This window comes from Polypterus senegalus, chromosome 13 (assembly GCF_016835505.1).
Source record: "Polypterus senegalus isolate Bchr_013 chromosome 13, ASM1683550v1, whole genome shotgun sequence".
NCBI classification, from domain to species: Eukaryota; Metazoa; Chordata; class Cladistia; order Polypteriformes; family Polypteridae; genus Polypterus; species Polypterus senegalus.
The window spans coordinates 78240920-78264090 of NC_053166.1; the positions used below are offsets into that span (position 1 = coordinate 78240920).

At 36.2% G+C, this 23171-nt stretch overlaps 1 protein-coding gene across 2 annotated transcripts in view; it reads left to right on the plus strand.

The window, feature by feature from the left end:
• Window positions 1-23171, plus strand: part of gripap1 (GRIP1 associated protein 1) — a 199338-nt gene that overhangs the window by 90160 nt on the left and 86007 nt on the right. For both annotated transcript variants that reach the window (XM_039773970.1, XM_039773971.1), the window contains 2 exons: window positions 7437-7493; window positions 7594-7693. In XM_039773970.1, coding sequence (XP_039629904.1) covers window positions 7437-7493; window positions 7594-7693 — 157 coding nt within the window. The remainder of the gene's footprint in view (window positions 1-7436; window positions 7494-7593; window positions 7694-23171) is intronic.

Genomic DNA, 23171 nt, shown 5'->3' on the forward strand with positions numbered 1-23171 from the left:
GTGCTGAGCCAACGTAGCTGAAACCAAAGAATATAACATAAGACAATATGAAACGAAACACCACGACAAGTACAAGGACCTTGACATAGCGCAAAAGTGCCAGAAAGTAGAGGAGATAAAAAGAAGTATGGTTTTACGAAAGACTATGTTCACAAAAGCCATATCACAAAGTGAGGCAGCTGTGAAGGCTAGTTTTATTGAGGCAGCAGAGATTGCAAAATCAGCCCAGCCCTTTAGTGAGGGAGAGTTTGTCAAAAAGTTCATGATCAAAGTATGCAACGTTGTGTGCCCAGATTGTATGCCCAGGCAAGCATTTTTAAATGTGAGCCTTAGCAGAAACACAGTAGCTGATCGTGCATGTGATCTTGCCACAAATCTACATGAACAGTTGATGGAAAAGGGAAAAGATTTCATTGCATTCTCCCTTACTGTGGATGAGAGCAGTGACACTTCTGATACTGCCCAGCTGTCAGTCTTCATCCGTGGAGTGGACTCAAATCAGTGCGTTACAGAGGAACTTTTAGGATTAAAATCAATGCATGGCACAACCACAGCAAAAGAAATCTTTGAAGAGGTTTCCAAATATGTAACTCAAATGAGGCTACCTTGAGATAAACTTGTGGCACTAACGACAGATGGTGCGCCTGCGATGTGCGGTCAAAGGAGTGGATTGGTGACCAGGATTCGGGGGAGAGAACTGTGCAAGTGAGCTAACTGTTTTATCACTGCATCATACATCAGGAATCGTTGTGTGGCAGAGCCCTGAAGATGGAACATGTTATGAGCACCATAACACGAGTAGTTAACCTTCTTAGAGCTAAAGGTTTGAATCACCGCCAGTTCAAGTCTTTTCTGGCATAGTGGTGTTTGGAATACGCAGACATGCCATATCACACAGAGGTGAGATTGTTACTGAACAGATATTTCAAGCTGCGTGAGGAAATTTGCCAGTTTCTAGAAAACAAAGGGAAGGCCACAGCAGAGCTCCAGGATAAAGAGTTTCTGTCTGAGCTGGCATTTCTCTTTGACATCACGAGCCATCTCAATGTGCTGTTCCTGCAGCTTCAGGGGCCGGGCTGTGTCATCACAGACATGTACACCACAGTAAGGGCTTTTAAAACAAAATTGTGCCTGTGGGAGACTTAGATGCTGCAACGAAACCTGGGCTATTTTCCTTGCTGCCAAACCATAAAAACACAGATCTCTACCGCCGTGTTCCCAAGTGCACAGTTTGCTGAAAAACTCTGCTTACTTAGTTTACCTGGCGATTTGCTGACTTTGATGCTCAGAAATGTAGGTATGAATTGCTTAGTAATGCGTTTGCAGTTGACGTGGAAAGCGCACCAACTAACCTCAAAATGTAGCTGATTGAACTCCAGTGTAGTGACACGCTTAGGTCAAAGTATGATACTGTGGGCGCTGCACAGTTTCCACGTTACATCCCTGACGCAATGCCCCAGCTCTGTACCCAAGCTGCTCAAATGCTCTCTATGTTCGGCAGCACATATCTGTGTGAGCAACTATTCTACTTGATGAAGATGAACAAAACATCACACAGAAGTCACTCACTCAATCCTGAGGATTTCCTCAACTCAGAGCCTGACCCAAAACATTAATGAACTAGCATCCAAGAAGAGATGTCAAGTATCTGGATTGGATCAGTGTAGCAAACTGAGCCTGAAATAATGTTTTCTTTATGCACTTTTTCTTGTTACTCGAAGGCATGCACTTGAATGGTTGGATTTTCATTGAAATAATTATTATTATTGTTAGCCTGTGAAAAAAAGGCTACCATTAAAATTTACCTCAGAAGGCAATTGGAGAAAAAGGCAAAATCATTTTTTTAAATTTTATTTAAGAAATGAATGCCTCAGATGTTTCTTATCTGACATTTGATTTCACATGTGTTTATAGTATTAAGCTTTGCTTGTTCCAGATTCAATGTTTGAGCAAAACTTAAGTTTGTTTCCATATGAAAATTGTTCATCATTATATCTGATGAGAAGGAAAAACTTCCTCAAATGTAGACATTTTTTCAGCAAATATCAAGGTTGGCCCGCAAGTTTGTCCAAGTTTTTAATTTTGGCCCACTGTGTATTTGGGTTTGACACTCCTGCACTAAGCCAAATTCCAGGCTTCACATGAATCTGATGTCTGTTATGAAGAGATGACGTATTTCGTAGTTCTTCTTGTATATCAAGATGTAATTCAACGTCGGAATGTGCTGTTGAACAAAACCTTGTATGGACAGAAAAATCACAAGTGAGTAACGTTTCGGTTTATTTGTCAGGTCTCTACGTTTTGTTGACAATAATTCATCCGCCACTTCACACTGAAGAAATTCTTTTTGAAATAAAACAGCACTGATTGAGAGACTGATGGTCAACATGTAAGATCAGCATAATGTTGCTGATCAATCACTTTTGCTTTAAAAAGGTCGTTCAGCAACTAAGCAATGCAATCTTATAAAATTCCCAAGTTGGCAATGTCTACAGGTAGGTAGGTGAAGAGAGTCTTCCAACTGGTGAAAAACTAAACCTACTAATGTGTTTTTGTATTTATTATTTATTTATTAATTTCTCTTTTTTAGTTTGCAGTCACAGCTCAAAATACATGATATTGTAAAAATAATCCAGTGGTAGAATTATGTTTTAAATATTTGTCTCCCTCTTTTCAATCTCGCTCTCTCCATCAAAATAGATAGTTGAAATATCATACTTTTTTGTTCTTAACATCATATATATATATATATATATATATATATATATATATATATATATATATATATATATATATATATATATATATATATATATATATATATATATATATATATAGTATTGTTACAATAGGCTGTCACCTTGTCCAGGGATTTGTCATGCTTGCAACCAAAGCTTATGGGATAGGCTGTAGGTTTCCTGAGATCCTGCTCTGGATAAGCAAATTTAGAAAATATATTTATTGCTCCTAATCTCAGATGTTGTGTCTTTCATTTTGTGGTTGTCCACACTCCTATTACCTGTTCTTGCTCTGCTCATTAAGGGTTTATTAAGTCTTATGCATGGGCTATTCAAGTCTCACTACCCTTAATCTTGACACGACATGCTTGTTTCTCCTTTGTTTCCCTCAATACAGCTAGGTGAGTTCTGTACACTGATTCAAGCCTAAGAGCCCTATTCTTTCTAAGCCCCCATGATATTCTTAATCGCACATATCAGAACACAGTAGAATCTATTTTCTGAATTTTTTTTTATTTTTTTTTTTTTATATCTTTTCAGGCCTACAGGTGGCAAAATTCTGTTTATAAATTGTATGTGCCTGAAACGGAATGAGAGATCAATACGGCTGGTAGAAAATAAAGCCTGGTATTGGAGATTTTTGAATACAATATTGAACGCATTAATTGCAAACTTATTGTCTTGGAGTAGGATATGTTGTGTGCTGTAGACATTTAGGGTAAAAAGCCCTCAAACATCTTAATATTCACTTAAATTTCATTACAAATTGGAAAAGGAAAAGATGAAACATGCTAATAGTCAGCCCACATTTTTTAAGAACAAATGACATCTATACTAATAAAAGGCAAAGCACTCACTCACTCACTCACTCACTCACTCACTCACTGACTCATCACTAATTCTCCAACTTCCCGTGTGGGTGGAAGGCTGAAATTTGGCAGGTTCATTCCTTAAAGCTTCCTTACAAAAGTTGGGCAGGTTTTATATCGAAATTCTACGCGTAATGGTCATAACTGGAAGCAGTTTTTCTCCATTTACTGTAATGGAGATGAGCTTCAGCGCCGTGGGGGCGGAGTTTCGTGTGACATCATCACGCCTCCCAAGTAATCACGCAGTACATAGAAAACCAGGAAGACCTAAAAAAAGCGCTGAAGAAAACATGCAATATATAATTGAGAAGGCAGCGAAACAATAAGAAGCGAGCGAGTGACATATACAACCATATTCATGACTTCTGCTACTTCGGAAACAAAGCACGATGTAAACCTACACTTTAAATTTAAGTTCATAGACAGGCTGCGCTGGCGTTTGTAATTTAGTGCCTGCCCATATAAGGCCGTCCGTCCGCGGCAATCCAATCGCAAACTCCACTAAATATTCACGGGTTAAGGACTGTGCTTATGCAGAGGAAGATGAGATGGTCAGGGTGGTGTTTGGTACAAACTCAGCGAAACTGCGAGAGAAAGTTTTAAGTGCCAGGACTAAGGTAACATTAAATACAGCCATGGACATAGCACGAGATGGCACCAGCACAGCTGGGAAACTTCGATGCATGTACACCGAGGCTCACGTGAACTGACGCAGTGCACAGATAAAAGCAACAGTTCCAAAGAGCTGAACAAAACCGAATTACACAATTGAAAAGGCAGCAAAAATATGAAGCGCTTGATACATACAAGCATATTCATAAATCCAAAACAAAGCACACGTTGGAAAAGTCAATGTCCCGCTAAAGGAAGACAGTGTAAAAAACGTGCATGCAGTGTGTCAGGTCTCAGATAAAGAAGAAGACGAGCTGTTTATTGATGCAGTAAGAAACGAATCGATGAATGAAACCTGTCATCTTTACAACGATTGACAAACACGGAATGTAACTTGAACACAACACATCCTACAAATACGAACCTGATTGAAAGAAATAATGATAATCAAATCCTTGATGACAGCAACACTCAGTAACACTCACAAAACAAATACTGTATATTGACAGTCATGTTACGTTATTTTTAAAATGTTCCCTTTTCTTTTCATAGCTTTTTAACACACTACTTCTCGCTGCGATAGCGTATATATATATATATATATATATATATATATATATATATATATATATATATATATATATATATATATAACCCGATCTACATACTCGAATAATGGATACTTTATTCGCCATCAATGATTGTTTTGGTAAAGCCATACTCAGTGTATTCATTAGATGAACGGTAAAAAGTAAGAGCGAGGGAAGGATGACTTATTGAGGCATGCAGGCTGTAGTGCTTGCGTCAACTCTATCTGAATTGCGCGATCACATTTGAAAAATATATCTTTTCAAGTTCTATTTAGTCCATATGTGTCAAACTCAAGGGCGGGCCACATCCGCCCGGCGTAATTATATCCGCCCCAGATCATTTTATATACTGTATTATTGTTATTAAAGCCCGGTATATGAAGCGCTGGTAACACAATAAACTACAGATCCCATAATGCAGCGCTTCAGCTGCCTTGCCGAACACTTACCGAGTTAATCAAGTTATTGTGAAGCTAGCTCACACGATGCTGAAGAGAAAAGTTGATTCTGAAAATAGAGCCTTTAAAAACCGATGGGAGGCTGAGTATATGTTTACTAAACCCGTGTGTCTCATTTGTGGAGCTAATGTGGCTGTAATTACAGAATTTAATCTAAGACGGCACTATGAGACAAAACATCAGGTTAACCTGAATGCAATGCAGAAGATACAGAAAGCAGCATAATTAAATAAGAATCTGACACTTCAGCGGACGCTTTAACCCGTGCACAATCACAAAGTGATTTCAAGTGAAGCTGCTTTTATGGGAGACACAAATGCACCAGTGCACTTGCCCCACTTTCCCTGTTGCCAAGTAATGTTAAACCAAGTCGTCACTACGGTGTTCCCAAATCGCACTTTGCTGATAAACTGAGCGCACTGAGTTTGCACGGCGCTTTGGTGACTTCGAAGAACAAAAAGTCCGTCTACATGCGGCTCGAACCTTGTGCATGTTTGGTAGCACATATCTGTGTGAGAAGCTCTTCTCAGTGATAAAGACTAACAAAACAGCACACAGGAGTCGCCTCACTGATGAGCACCTGCAATCCATCCTGAGAATCTCCACAACACAGAACCTCACACCAAACATAAACGAACCTGTGGCCAAAAAGATGCCAGGCGTCCAGCTCTAAAATGACATATGAGCAAAGACAACTGAATGATTTGATTTGTTATTGCTGAAAAGAACACATTTCATTTATATTTCTAGGTTTTGTTATGCAGCATGTTCATATTTGAATTTGTATCATTTTGACAGGATATATTTTTATGGAGAGCAAAATCTTTTGGGATATTTAAAATCTAAGTTTATTTTTTATATAAAATTACATAAGAGTAAAGAAATGTGAATGTTTGTTCTTTTAACGCTTACTTTATTTCTAACTTGTATAATTTAGACAGGATAAATTTTTATGGAGAGCAAAATATTATAAGTTGTTTAAGGTTTGAGTTGATTTATTCACGAATAATATTCCTGTCTGTTTTTACCATTCCTACCAAAGATATTTCTGTCGACTAAATAAAAATTCCTTCTATTTAAAATTTAAATAGAACTTGAACAAATACGATAGTTCATAATATCCACGCAGACTTGCACGTAAGAGCGGGAGTTATCCGTTTTAACAAGCAGCGTATATGTAGATATGTATGTATATGTATATATATATATGTTTATATATGTGTGTGTGTGTGTGTATGTATGTATATATATATGTATTTGTGTGTGTATGTATGTTTATGTATGTGTGTGTAAATATATATATATATATATATATATATGACAACAACACTCATCACTCACAACAGTGACAAAACAATTACATTGACAATCATGTTACGTTATTTTCAAAATGTTTCCTTTTCTTTTTCATTGCTTCTTTAACACACTACTTCTCCGCCACGAAGTAGCGGGTATTTTGCTAGTAGTAAATATTTTAAAAATTTCAAAATTGTATAAAAAATGTGTTCATATTCAGTAACTGGTTTTGATTATGCTTGTTTTTAACTGACACAAAACAACACAAGATAGTAAACTATATAGTGTAGTAAGCTTCCACTAACATTAAATTTATATCCAAACCTATCAAGTGTACGGTTCTCTCTGATTATGACACAAAACTATACTCCATAGAAGTTCTTTAACCATACCATAATTACTGAAATTAATATATATAAATAGAAATATCTTTGTGAAATAAAACTCAATTAATACTAAACATACACGATGTAGGAAAACTAAACTGTATTTCCAATTAAGATCAGAAATATAGAAATAAAAATTTAAATAAAAGGGTAAAACTTGTAATAACCTTGGATTGAATAATATGATACATATATAATTTTGCTGTTTGAATGGTTTTAGGTGCCACTGAACAGGTAATGTTATAGAAAATTAACAGAGAAGGATTTTCATGGATATTTTTTGACTGAGAATGCATAAATTATAGAACAAGTCCTCTAATAAGAGTCTACATATTTTAAACTTTTAAGGATATGTAGAGTGTATTGTCCACTATAATGCTTGTAAAAGTTTACCCATCCTAACCCAACAGTTGTAAGGTTTGTGTTTGAAGAATTAATTATATCTAATAAGACAGTATTTCACTTATTTCTTCTTAATTTTCTTTAGGAAATCAAAGACACTTTAGATGGGCAGAGAATCCTGGAGAAAAAGGGTAGCTCAGCAGTAAGTGTGATAATTTAACTCATTGTCCTTTGTTTTGTTGGTGTAGTTTCTGTCTTTCTAATTTAATAGGCAACCAGAAACTTATTTTTGTCCTCTATAGCTAAAAGACCTGAAGAGGCAGCTTCACTTGGAGCGAAAACGAGCAGATAAGCTTCAAGAACGTCTTCAGGAGATCTTGACCAACACCAAAACCAGAACAGGTGTGCATAGCTGTTTGTGTGTATACATTTTACCCTTTGTACAAATGTTAAATAGCATTTGGTCATGACATCCTTGAATTTTAGTAATATTTTAATATTTGACAAATTGTCCATTTCTGAATATGTAATAATGTAGTGTTGGTTTCAGTATGGATTTTTTTTTTTATTTTTATTTTTAAAGTGCATGAAACTTGAATTAGTAGAGCTTTTTAGGTTAAATTACCAAAGAACCCACATTTTTCAGTCGTACATGAGCACAAGTTTAATTTCTGCACCCCTTTGGATGATTAGGGTTTTCCTTCTTTACAAATCAAAGGTGAACCCTTTGACCTAAAACCTAAGACACTCTAATCATTAATTAATTTTCCTCTTCATTATTGGGAAGTTTTAGGTTTTGTTTAAGTACTTTTCTGTCGAGTTTCCAAGCTGGATGTGTATTCACTTATCTTTCCTACTTTGGCAATACAAAGGCATCAACTTCTGTATTTCCAAATGAAAATGTATTTGCTGATGGATACATTCTTATGATTTCTACTTTCTTGTTGTGGTGTTATTTTGACTCAGACAACATACTTGTAAAATGCTGCTCTTTTACTTTAAAAGTAATTGATTATGGAAGACATTTTAACAGCTATTAGGGAAGCATCTTAAAAAGTGATTCCACCCATTTTCAAATTTATTTTGACCTCTTCTTTTGGTAAAAGGCGGGGTGGTGGCTCTGAGGCTAAGGATCTGTGCTAGTATCTAGAAGGTTGCAGGTTCGAATCCCCGTCACTGCCAAAAAAGAGATCCTACTCTGCTGAGCCCTTGAGCAAGACCCTTAACCTTAAATTGCTCCAGGGGCGCTGTACAATGGCTGACCCTGCACTCTGACCCCAAGGGGTATGCGAAAACTAACAAATTCCTAATACAAGATATTGTATAAGCCGCAATAAAGAACAAAAAAAAAAGGGTTTGTCAGATTTAATGTATAACATAGCTTTTTGGCCTTTGCTCTAAATTTTCAAAATTGATGTCTAATAAGTGGCACAAAAAAAAAAAACGTTGGTAATAATCAAAAATGCACTTACAGACAAAAGTGCAAGTCTACAATTATATTTACTCAGGTGAAATTAGTTTTCAAATTGAATTTATAAGTACTATAGTCAATAGTCCAGTGCTAAATGAGAGTAATTCCATAGTGTACTGAGATCTTAAATTTTCAGATTATTCCTTTTAGCACAAGGCTTTGCACCGCAAACTATTTTGATTAATTCTCAGTTAATTCTCAGTTTAAAGTACATGAAAAGACTTAAGGTAAAAGTAAAGGATCCCTTGGAGTCTGAATGATTCTGTAGTGTAGTGTAGTGTAGACTCCTGGCAAATGCAGCCTAATCTTTTGTTAGAGACTGTGCGACAGTTGATTGCTTCCATGAGCAAGTGGCAGAAGGTGTGAAACCCATTAGTTTGCTGACACTAAATGGAAATCTAATTTGGTCAGCTAATTGATGGCTAACAAGCTCAATCTTTTTTTTTTTGGTGATGATTTTTTTTTAGTCTAATAAACAGAAAAATGGATGAATTAATGTAAATAACGGTAACAAAAACTTATGTCCACCTTTTTATTTTTAATAATAAGAAAACGACTAGCCACAACATACTCATGCTCATTGCCACATTCTCAAATTCTACCCCACCATAGATTGTTGGAGAGAGTAAACAACTAAGCATAAATATAAAAGTGTTGCTATGAAAATAATTGTCTGCAGCAAATTGCCTTATTTTGCAAGTTTTTTTTAAAAGAAGTTTAGTTAATTCTGTCTCCAAACAAAATGCATTACAAATGAGCTATTCTTTTACCTAGATGTTAGGAAATTTTACTTCTCTATGTTATCAATAGAGAAGTTCCTTTTCATTAGGCGTTAAGTGAAACCAAACCTTTTTAGCCTGAGACCATGTTTAATAAGAAGACATAAAGGCCTGGAAGGTAACATTGAAACCCCTACCCTAATGCTGATCCTTACTTAAAAAGAAGGATGAGAGGATATCAGATTGAGAACATAGTTCCAGTAACATGAGCAATATTAAAGCACCTGCTTTAATATGATAGATTCTGCAAAGCTTTACACCTATCCGTAAGCCAAGAGTATATAGTAATTGGATTTTGACCTTTCTGTTTATATATGTTCTCTAGCTGTTTCTGTGTTGGACAACAAGGGTCATTGTAATGCTTTGATGATTATCTCTTTGTGCTAGTGGTAACAGCCCATAATAGCCTTTTAACGTCGACCATCTAGGCATTTCTTTAGGCACGGGACACCACCTTCCTCCTGAATGCTCCATCTGTCTTCCTTCCCAAGGATTTTTATGAGCATAAATTCATCAATATCACTCAATGTCAAGGCCTTTTTATTGATTGTCTTTAATTACAAAGTGATCTCAGATGTGTTACCTTTCGTCATTGTGTGTGCATGTGAACTATTTAGTTCAAATATGCAGTTTTGCTAGATTTTATAATGTTTGTTGTGGTGTTCTAATATGTAATTGGCAGAAATTTTCTTTTCTCATCCCAAATAAATATTTGCTTACTTACCTAATATTAATTTTGATACAAAGTATTCCTTTTTTAAAGAGGTCCCCAAAATTTGCATTATCCTCAGGCCACACAACTTTGATCTTTGGCAGAATAAGAATAGTATGGTTTTGACAATATCTATTTCTCTTCTGAATAGACCTTATGCCCAAATAAGTCTGGATGTCAAAGAAGATGTAATAATTACTGATATAGATATAAGCCTGCCTTTTCATACTTAAGTAATACTTACTTTCTATTTTTATATATAAAATGCCACCGTGGCTGTTCATTTGTCTGTCCAGCATTTTAAATCACCTGTAGCTTGGAAACGGTTTGACCTGTTGACCTGAAATGTGGTACACATATACTACGTAACGTCTACTATTCGCTTTCGGAGTGATGATTGACCTCCAAGGTTATTCCTATTTTTATTCTTATTTAATTTTATTGTAGAATCAACTCTGGGCAGCGGCCAGCAGGACGGCCATGCGGCGCATATGTACGTGTGTCGTTCTTATCCCTACCACCTTCACCGTCACTTCCCCTACCTCTTCATATCTTAAATCATTCTTAAGGCAGATTGAAGACTTAACTGCCAGCTTAAGAGGAAAATTAAGGAAAACTAAGTACTTGAAACACAAACACTGATTTAATCAGTTTTAATGCAAAAAGATGTCAATGCAAGAAGAGAAGAAGCAGGCCGCTAGGGTGGAGAAAAGAAGAACTGATCAGGGAGCAGCAAGCACATCAATTTCTGAGCAAACGAATGCTAAACGTACAGAGAAAAAGTATGAAAACTATGAATGCTCAAGTCAAGTGTATTCACTGCACGCTCATGTTTTATATTTGAAAAGAAAGATATGGTTTCTGGAAGCATTTATCGTTGACATTCTTTCACTATTCATTGTCCAGCTCGACAAATCCCTACATCTCCTTGTTGATCTTAGTATTTTTTATTTGCCAGCTGACATGGAAGCCAATCCCAATTCATGCATTTTGCTCTGTTTCTGCACTTTTAAAATGTTAAGTGCTGTATTGGGATTATGATATATCACTCAGAAATAACATATATAAATTGTGCAGTTGCATCTTTAATTAAGTCTTCATTGTTTTATTTAGCATATTTCAAAGTTAAAGCTTTTTGTGTAGATTTACACAAGTCATTGATGTGTTTTCTTTTGATTTAATAATTTTAATTAATTTAAAATTACTGTTTCAGTTTATGTTTACATTAAATACATCAGTTTACCACCGTACCTCCTGCTAGGACTGAAAAAGCATGGATAAATAAAGGGACATGTGGTGTTTGAGAAATTTACATATACCTGCAATTTCACACATTTATTAAATCAAATTTGCATCAACTTCTGCAGTTTTTTTTTTAATTATACATGCAGCTTGGATAGAGATGGGGATAGACGCATATAATTGAAACTGGTGAAAGAGATTTGGTTCCATCACAGGTGACAGGCTGATTAAATTCTTTTCATAAACAATAAGTGTTTTGATCACAAAGACCTCCTCAAAGTTCTCTTAAAAGGTCATTCCATGACTTTATAAAAAGTTAGAAATACACCATTCTTTCTAGATTTTTTTGTAGTATAAAAAATAATGGTGAACCTTATGCCCTCACAGTAAACTTTTTACAAAACACATTTATCCATCGAAATACATTTTCACTAAACAAGTTTTCCCACTCAAGTATTAACTGTACTAAGTATGGCAGTTTAGTTTACAATTTTTTTATTTCTTTTTTTATTTTTTTTTTACATTAGTTTCATTATAAAAAGCAGTATACGAAACAAACCAACTGTGAAACCTGCTTCTGCATAGTGTAAACAACATAGTGCAAGGTTATCATTTGCAGAACACCCTTAAAAATTAATGTTAAATCAGTACTGTCTTTAGTTTTATTTCATATTTTCAAGGATAAAAATTAAACAAAAGGTAATAATATGTTTGGTTGGTTGTGAGCATGAATATCTTGGTATTAAATTTAGGGCCACTTATTTATTTACCTCCATTGAAGTTTGCCTATATAAGGCTGTCAATTTCTTTGTATTTTCATATATCCTTATTGATACATATAAGTACAGTGATACCTTGAGATACGAGTTTAATTCATTCCGTGACCAAGCTCGTAAGTCAAAATGCTTGTATCTCAAATCAGTTTTCCCCATTGAAGTTAATTGAAATGAGATTAACTTGTGCCATCCCCCAAAAAAAAACCACCCCACTTTTTTTGTTAAATGTTTTCAACATAAAAAAGTGTTTATAATGAAAAAAAATTGATATTGCAATGTTTTTTTCTTTCAATTTACTTTTGCTTAATTTAATTCTTTTTTTTTTTTTGCCATGCTTTCACTTTCATTCACAGGGCATTTTGATAGAAAACTGTCCACGGAGCTTTGTTTAGTCCTCCCCTTTAGAATGTTTCTGAAATGAGTTAGGCAAGTGTCATTAAATAGCGCGGCTGCGCGATCAGTTGCAACTTTTTCAGGGTGTTTCTTTTCTTTAAAGTTCGAAACTTTTTCCCATGTTGCAAACACTTCCTTTATCTCACTTTAAGAGATAACCTCCTCCGTGATACCAATCTCCTCTAGAACCTCCGTATGTTGCTGCATCTGTAGTTCTGTCAACTCCTCTGTTGTCAGTTCCTCGGAATGTGTGGCAACAAGCTCTTTGATGGCTCGTATTTCGAAGTTTGGCTCGTAACTCAAGGCAAAAAATCGACTTAATGATGGCTCGTATCTCAAAAAACTTGTACATTGGGGCACTCGTATCTCAAGGTACAACTGTACTGTGTTCCTTCTTAACTCTTTCCTTCTTAAAATCGGACAGTACTTCCTTTTTATGGTTGACAGTAATTTGTGAATATGTAATGTTCCAGTTGAGGGAGAGATCAGTGTCTCGTAAATTGGAAGTGTTGTGATCATTTTTTTTTTTTGGCGAGTATCAAAGAGTCTAGTCAGTGCTAGTTGCCACACAATGTTTCATCTCTTTACTGCAACTCGTGCTTAACATTTATAAATCTGACCAAGTACATCATGTTTTTAACCTGCTTCTTGAAAATATAAATGTTGCCTTTATGTTTATTGATGTTGGCTGGAATATACCATGATTATGTCTGTTCTGAATATTTGGTTTCCAGATTTGAGCCAAAAAAGTTCTTTGGGTTTTGGGTAATCTTGACAATAAGGTGTTAAGTTGACATACATATTATTCCTTTTGGCAGAATACCATACAACTAGGTTTTTTCTTCATGAAAGAGATCCTGAAAGCATACAATGTATTGCCAAGTCTTCTTCATTAAGTCAGTACCTGAATATTATATACTGTGTGCATTTTTACATATATATATTTAGAGTATTGTTTATCTAAGCTCTTGTGTGCCCTTTCAAATTATATTTAATATATTAATCAATTTGACTGGCCCCTTCTAGTAGTAAATATAGTCAATGATTTACTTTCAGATCCCTAGTTAATAATAATGTAGTCAGACTTTTCTTTTAGAAGATAATACCTAGTGACTTAGGAACGTGGTAGAATAGACTTGACATTTATTTCAAATGTAAATAACTTTTTTTTAGTTGCTTTAAGGTGCATACTTCGCCTAACCTAAACATTTGTATTTACCTATTTTCTGTTCACTATGGTTGTTCATACGCCCTTGGAAAGGTCAAGGGAGAGCATCTGAGCTCTGTCAATCGATGTTAGACCTCGTCCATCCCCCATCTTTCCATTTCTGCTAGCTCTGATAACGGCCTATGATAACGTCACTACTTCTGACAGCCATCTTAATGCAAACTGCTTTAAAATCAATAACCCAGGGGTTGGCAGCTCTAATCTGTTCAATAACAACAGCTTGGCCAGTGCAGCATCTTAAAGAGCAACTTCTGTAACACTCAGAAGATGTTTTAAATGGCTTTTAAAAGACCTAGTTTCCTCCCTGTGAAGACTATTAATTTTTCATTTTCTATCTATTCAGTGTTTCACTGTCTCCTTTCTGCTGCAATGTGTCTTATTTTTTTATATTATAAATAATATACCAGCTGCGTCTTTGCCTCGCATTTCAGGTGTGATTCTGTCAGCCTTGTATTTAACAGATATAGCTTTTTAGTCTTGACAACACTTGGGTCTCAAATATTTTTGGTTCTGAAGTTGGCCTCATAGATTTTCATCCAGTACAGTGTGGATACTTCATTTAGAAGTATACTTCATATATTACATTTATGTCATATTTATTGTACACTTTTACGTTAACACTTTTGTTTTTGAATTGCCTTGTGAAATTTACTTTGATTTTATATTCATTTTATTGATTACATTTTGTATCCTGTGCTTGTAATGCAATTTTAAATAGGCCAGAAGAGGCACTGAAGCATTTTTATAGTACCAGTAAATCCAGTATGTAGACTTTTGTCATAATGTGCCTGAAATTATTCAATAGTCCAAATGTAGATTGTTTTCCAACTAATAAAGTTAATAATGTATTTAAGTTAAGAAAGTAATAATAAATGATATAAGCAAAATTCTTTAGGGTTCAGTTTGAATCCAGCGGGGCTACTTTGTATTTTAATAACATACAGTTGTGGCCAAAATTATTAGCCCCCCTTATGAAATTAGGCAACACTCCTGATTCCAATATGAAAATGACCATTAACATCAAATGTTTGTTTTTTAAAGCGTATCTGTGTCCCAAATAACAAGGCCCACTAATTGTAGTTTGGATATTTTATTAACACACTAAATGGAAACAAGAAAGGGCAAAAATGAGACATCCAAAATTATTAGCCCCATGCCCATTAATAGTCAATACTGTACCCTTTTTGAGCCACAACTGACAACAATCTATTAGAGTAGGTCTTTACTAGATTAGCACAGGTCTCCTGAGGGATTTTGGTCCATTCCTCCATTGCAAATTGTTCTAGCTTGGCCAAATTGCGTGGTTTCCGAGCATGGACATTCACTTTGAGCACTCGCCACAGATTCTCAATGGGATTGAGGTCTGGGCTCTGTGCGGGCCACTCCAAGATCTTGGTTTTGGTATCCTTGAAAAACTGTTGAACTAATTTTGATGTATGCTTTGGGTCATTGTCTTGTTGGAAGACCCAGCGATGACCTAAGCCTAGACTACGAGCAGATTTCTGCATATTCTCCCTCAGAATGTCAACATAATTTTCTTTTTTCATGATGCCATGCACCAACAAGGCTCCCTGTGCCTGAGGCTGCAAAACAGCCCCACAGCATGATGCTCCCACCACCATGTTTAACTGTGGCAACTGTGTTCCTAGGGTTGAAGGCCTGTCCCTTTCTTCGCCAAACATAAGCAACACCCATGTGCCCAAACAGTTCCAGTTTAGTCTCATCAGACCAAAGCACAGACTTCCAAAAATCATCTTTACATTTTAAATGTTCACGGGCAAACCTCAGTCAGGCTGTGATGTGCCGCTCTTTGAGTAAAGGGGTTCTTCTGGGACGATGGCCGTGAAGCCCACCACGGTGAAGAGCCCTCACAACTGTGTTCCTTGAAACATCAACTCCAGAAGAGGCCAGGTCAGCAACAATCATCTTGGCAGATGTCCGGGGTTCCTTGCTGACATCTCTGACTATTTTTCTCTCCGGAGTTCTTGAAATCTTGCGCTTACGCCACGCCAAGTTTGTTTCTAACAGAATTTGTCTCCTTGTACTTGGCAATGATGCAACGTACAGCAGTTCTAGACACTGTGAATCGCTTGGAAATGGCAGTGTAGCCTTGCCCCTTATCATGAGCCTCTACTATCTTCTTTCTGAGCTCCAGACTGATTTCCTTTGTCTTTGGCATGGTCAGTAACAGTAGTCCCTCTCATGTGTTCAAGAGCCCTGTTCCTTGGGAGTCTCTTTATGCTGATTGAGTGTTGTTAGGAAGCCAATTGACTGCAGGTGTTGTTAGGAAGCCAATTGATTGCACAGGTGTGGTTTCAAAGCTGATTGGTTAATTAGTGTAGGTGTGTTTTGAAAGCAAACATTAACATGGGGCTAATATTTTGACCACCCCATTTTTTACTATATTTGATATAAAGCAAGACTAAAAATATATTTTATATTACAAAATGTATCAAAAGCTAGTAAATAGCACTGATGGATGTTTGATTATATCAAGTTTCATCAATGTTGCAAACTCTGGGAAGAAGTTTAGGAAAATGTTCCATGATTCCAGGGGGCTAGTAATTTTGGCCACAACTGTATATACTTCATGAAAAGTAGATTGGCCTGTAGATTTTTTTTTTTTCATTGATCCACCTTTTATTAGATTAAATTGTCAAGTACATAGAAATGAGATGACATTCTGACTGTTTAGGTCCGATATTCTCTGTGATTTGTCTAATTGTTATCAAAGTTTAGCTCAAAATTTAGCTTCTCATTGAATGGTGCTTTTGGTGAGATATAGGTAGTGATAACTAAATATGTCAAGTTAATATCTTAATAGGCATTCCTCCGTTTCAGTTACCAATTTAAAAATATACTTCAGCTATTAAAAAGCATCAAATAGCGTGTTTTTTCCTGTTTATATGTACTATAGAAAAGCTGTATGTTCATAAATGTAATTATAAACAATTGTGAAATAAATGCTAGTGTTTATGAAATGAAAGAAAATATTCTATGAATTCTATAATTTTAAGAACATAGATCACCTTGCCTTTGATCCACTTTAGACCAATCTTTCCTTTTTAGTGCAAACGGATATTTTCCCTATTTTTCCATTTATTTTACACCATCTGTTAAATTGATGCCAATTCCCTGCTGATTATTAACAGCATCAGGCATAGAGCTACATACTTCACTGTACATTTGATGTTTTTCAGAGATGTAAGCAGTATTACATTTCCACCAACAATCTCTTTAAACCTTAGCAAAAATCTGTATCAAAATGATTGTTGTTATTGTAGAGAGATTTGAGCAACAAAGCAGACTATGTCTGGTTTGAGGTAGCTTCCATTTTCTGAAAATGAAACCCCATTGGAACATCCATACACTTATTGCTTTTACCCTTTTCTTAATTTATTCATTTCTAATATTGATACCTCTAACTTACTTGGAATGCCATTTAGAATTCATTTTAACTATTGTCCTTTGTTTTTACAGTATAAATAATTATTTCTTAACTGTCCGCTTTTATCCAGAAAATATTAGTTATTTTAATGGTTCACTGCTAAATAATCAATAATTATGAAATGGAAGACGTTTTTAACTACAGAGTAACTGGGCAAGAAGAGCTTTGGTCGGGCAGGTGACCCAGAACCCAATGGCCACTCTCACAGTGCTTCAGAAGTCTTCTGCTGGAATGGGAGAGCCATCTTAGAGACACTCCATCAATCTGTTATTTATGGTAGAGTGGATAGATGGAAGCCACTGTTGAATAGACCACAAGTAAGCTTGCCAAGGTTGCCATCATCTGATTTTTTTTTTTTTTAATTTGTGAACTGTATTCGCTCACAAACTTTAAATTAAAACCAAGATTAAGGTTTTAGCTCCATTAGTTTGCAAGTAATTGTGTTATAGTCCTTAACATTTTATAGAATATAAGATTCTAATCCTTTCTGATCCAAATTCAGATTAATTGAAAATTTAATTTTAAAGTTAAAATAACACTATCACCATAATTGTAAGCGTTTTAATGAAAAATGTTGTAATCAATAAAGCCAACTAGGAAATATTACTGTTTTCATAGCCTTTTATTGTTTTTGTTTTCATCATTTAAAGCAAAAATCGATGTGTTCAGTACAGGGTTTTTTTTTAACGTTCTTTATAAGTTCATCTAATATGACACATTAAGAATACTTTTTATGTTTAATTGTGTTGCACTAGCTGATTTGTGCAGCAGTTCCTTTTACAAATTATTTTTGTTTAAATATATATTTAAAAAAATGTAAATCAGTGTATTTAAGGCAAATGTAACTGTTTATTTTATCACCACCAAGCCATCTCTCTCTCTCTCTCTCTTTTTTAATATGTAAAAAGTATTGTTTATTGAGACAGTACCTACTGAACTCTCTAGTTTCATGAGGCTAGGGCTGATAAACTCAAGTTTTTGTTTATTACATTTACATTTATTATTCTGACGCTTTTTGGCTTCTCGATAACTGCATATCATACACCATGTAGAATTATTGTTTTTGGTTTCCCTGTGAAAATCTTTTGTCTGAGATGGTTAAGGTTAACCACATTGCCTGTAAACCTTTGGGAAACCTACATTACCTTATCTTTTAGCCTTGTATGTTTGGATTGATTGCAGGAGCTTTATTTCACTAACGGCAAATCATTGATGTTTGCTGTAGCCTATAGCTGAATCTCTGATCCTTCCTTTCTTGTGTCAGTGCTGCCCTTTGATTGCCCGTTCCCTGTGAACCCTGCTGACTTTTATGCCAGTGTGTTCTCCGAATGGTGCAGTGTGTAGGCGGTAGTTTAAAGTGTAGCCCTGTGGGGCTCTTGACATACTACAAATGCGGTGCTGTAAATATTTTATAGCCCCCTAAAGATGCGCCAGGGAGCAGAGCTTGGCATGGAGCAGCAAGATGAGTTTTTGCTGGGTACTTGGCACTGCCAGACAAACCTCTTTGTGCATCTATAATTCAAGCATGTTTCAATGTTTTATGTTGACTTTAGAGAAAGTGGAAAATCGTTCATTTTAAATCAGTAAAGCTGTATTAATTTTGTTTTCAAGGCTTTGACAGTTGGTAAGAAACCCAAAATGAAAATAGCTTAATTCCCTTAGTTTCATTAATGCATTTTGTGTTCATTCTGCCATGAAACAACGTGACATGATACATTTAAAAATTCCAGAGAAGATCCAAGGTTTTAGTGTGTGTTGTTGGGTGGAGAGTTTTCTGAGCACCTTGGTAATAAATTAAAACATTAAAAGCCAAATTCTATATATGTGAGTAATATGTCTTCTAGTTCTAGTACCTTCCTATTCTTTTCTGCATATGCTGGGGCAGCCCACACAATTTATAAAAACAACTCTGAATTAACTCTTCTGTTTTGTTATTATACCCTTTACCATTTCATTGTCTGAAGTAACTAATACTACAAAGCAGTACTTATAAAAAAGAATAAAAATAACTTTGAAATTAACTTATTTTCTCTTAAGAGTTTTTCTATTTCTTCTACCCTAATTAAAATCCCATAGAGAAATAATTATTGAAGCTTTTATCTTCCTTTTTAGACAAAAAAGTTACAAAGAAGGCTTGTAGTATTTCTCCCCAATCTCCTCCCAACTACCAAAATGATGTGTGAACCACCGCGTCGTGTATAGCCGCCCTCACCCAACACAGACAGACAGAGACGCAAGTATTGCACGGCACGTTTTATTTACAGTCAGGGAAGCATTTCTTCTTTGCTCCCCCAAAATACAGCACAGTGTTCACAACACCAGCACCAAATGCGCAGTCCAGCAAAAAAGTCTTTCCTTCTTCCTTCTCCTTTTCCTCCTCCAGCAAACTTTGTCCTCTTCCACCTGACTCTGGCTCTTCATTTGGAGTGAGACGGCTCCTTTTGAGTTGGTCCTGGGAGTGTTCCAGGTAGCTCATTAATCACTAATCGCTTCCAGGTGTGATGAGAGCCCAATGCAGGGCTCTGCGGCTACCCCGGCTGTCCCATGGAACCCAACAGGGCTGTGCCAAGCTCTAAGTCCCAGCATACCCTGCAGGAATCTATGGTGCCACAGCTGCCCAGGAGAGCTGTCTTCTAGCATCCTGGGGAAGGTATTGCACTGCAAATGCTCTCTCCTACAGTCCTTCAATGCAGTTGGTGTTCCACCCAGGTAATGGCTGTGGCCTCCCATCACAGATGTTACAACCTGGGCTTTTGATCCATGTGACTGGGAATTATTTTTAAATCGGACACTCTTTTTCACAGTGATGCCTAAAGAGGAAGAAAAAAACTTTTTTTAAAAAAATTGACTTTTCAGTTTTAAAATTTAATTTGGAAGTATTTATCTCCATCCCAAATTATGTATTTTGTTGAACCATGTTTCTCTGCTATGTACAGCAAGTGCTTTTTTTTGGATAAGTGTTTAATTTTTTCATGATATTATGGAACAAGATCTGCCCATTCTTCTTTGCAGTATTTCTCAAGGTATGCCAGGTTAGTTGGGGAGCAGTGGACGAAAGCAGTTTGCAAGTCTCATCAGTGGTGTTTAATGTAGTTAAGATCATGAATGTTATCCCACAAAGCCAAAAGAATGTACCAGGAGATAAACAGGCGTCAAAAACCAAGCTGACAAGATCAAAGTAGTGAAACCTGAAATTGAATCCTAACTCATAGTCCATCCATATATCCATCCATTTTCCAACCCACTGAATCCAGTCTGCTGGAGCCAATCCCAGCCAACACAGGCACAAGGCAGGAACCAATCCTGGGCAGGGTGCACAACACACACCAAGCACACACTAGGACCAATTTATAATCGCCAATCCACCTAACCTGCATGTCTTTGGACTGTGGGAGGAAACGGGAGCGCCCGGAGGAAACCCACGCAGACACGGGGAGAACTTGCAAACTCCACACAGGGAGGACCCAGGAAGCGAACCCGGTCTCCTAACTGCGAGGCAGCAGCGCTACCACTACACCACCGTGCCGCCTCCCTGACTCATAGTCAATAAGTCCAAAATGAAAGACATGAGAAGACCTGTTTTTTTCCTTTTTGTGACATGATAAAATTTGATTTTGTTTTCTTTTTGAAAGATATTCACAAACTTCTTCTCAAACTTGGACACTTAATTGATTTTGTCCATTGCCTCTGACGAAGATGCTAGCAACCGAAAATGTGGATAACAAAGTCTGGCTATATATAGTCTTTAGTAAAACATATGAAAAGTTCAAGATGAATTTCTCAGGGTGGCACTGATTTAGCAATTGATATTCATGGAATGCTTTGAGTGACGATCATATTAAAACGGTTGCACGTGGCTGGTGCCCTCTTCTGACATCGTTTTGTCCTCTTCTAATGTCGTTCTCAGATGAGGCATATTTATTATAAAATTCCCAAGGGGGTTTCGCAGAACACATGATTATTACATACTGTAATTGGCTGGCTGTCAATATGATGGATGAATTTGCTCAATGAACAGTCCCATGGCATCATCTTCTGTTCGCAGGTTGTAAAGTAATCGGATACAGCTTGAACCTGTATGTCTTCCTTTCCCAAGCTGTAAATCAATTTAGTCCTGGTGGTCATCTCTTCACAGGTGATATTCAGTTCAAACAGATGTTACTATTATTGATACTGGTACAATTCAGGAAAACAGAATGCCAATGCAAGTGTCCTGCATTTAAGTTCATTGTGTTTTGTTATGAGCAAAATATAATGAAAATGTAGACATAATTTGCAGATTTTGCACACCACAACAACCACCCCAATTCAAAAAGATAAAATCGGGAACGGCTACAGAGAAATCAAAAAATATTACAGATAAATAATTCCTATAAAAAATAATGAATAACAATTGAAAATAAACAGTCATGACAAAGTATGTGAATGTACCACTGATGGGTGATTTTCTTTATTTTAAGCCCCTTCATTGTTGCTGTGGCACTGTGCTTGGGTAATTGCCCTGTTGTAAGACAAGCTTCCTCCCTGTTTACTCTTTCTGGAAGAGGAGCAAGGTTTTTCTCTAACTCATTTCTCCATCAGTCTTTACTAAACTAACAGTCCCTTCTGGTGAAAAGCATCCCACAACATGATGTTGCTACCACCACATTTTACAGTGGAATAGTGTTACCTGACTAAGGTGCAGTATTAAATATATGCCACACATACTACTTAGCAATCAAACCCACAAAGTTCCACTTTAATCGCATCTTACCTCAAGTCTGCCACGTCTTTGCATTGCCTTCCAAATGATTTTTTGGCAAATTCTTCATGGGCAAAGGCATGTTTTTTCATTCCGATTTTTTTCCTTGCTTCTGTCCCATAAAGGTTCTTTTTGTGCAGTGCTGTGGAGATTGTTCAGTGTAAACATCCTCACCAATTGCATTGATCGACTTCTTCAACTCTTACAGAGTGACGATTTGTACAACAGTAGCCTCTCTGACAAAAATGACTCTGGTTTGGCAACAAAGTTTACAGGAGCAGCCTGACCTAGGTAGTGTAGCTGTAGTTTCAATTTTCTTCCACTTCAATATTATAGATTCCAATCGGCTATGAGGTGTATTCAGTGCCTTTTGAGTTGCTTTTGTACCCTTTTCCGGGTAAAGGTACATGCAAAATTTTGGACACCCTATCCAAATTACATATTTTGTTGACAGCTGAAGTAAAAAAAGGTAAATGCAACACTGACAGAAAACAAACTTAAATAATGGCATTTTATAAAAATGTTAACGTACAGTTAAACTAATTTGATGAACTTAAAAAAATGTAAAAAAAACAAAAAAAAAACAAAGCAAACTTTGGGTACCCTGTTAAGTCAGTACTTAGTAACATCTCTTTTGGCAATATTCTGTGAATTCTTGTTTTGGAAATTTTTCCTTGTTCTTTTTGCCTTTCCTGTACAGTATAAAAGCTGTTCTATCTGTCAGTTTTCTTGGTCTTTCAGATCTTATCTTGACCTCCATTGACATTTCGGACTGTAGGAAATGATGGCTGGAAGCTCCTTGGTATCTTCTTACAGCTTTATCTTGCTTTGAAGGCACCATGTAGTTTAATTTTAAGATCCATGGTCAGTTGATAAAGTGTTGCACAGTTTTTGAAGATTCAAGCAAAATTTTTAGGCTATGGAATTGCCATCACCTGACAGTTCCTGATGATAGTTCTTGACTAGACTAACACCTAATGAGCTAAGCCAGACCAGATTAATGGCCTACAGTCTCTTCAGAGATCTTAAAACAGAGAGGATGCCTAAATCTTTGCAAATGCAATATTTATTTTTTTTGTTTTATTTAGTT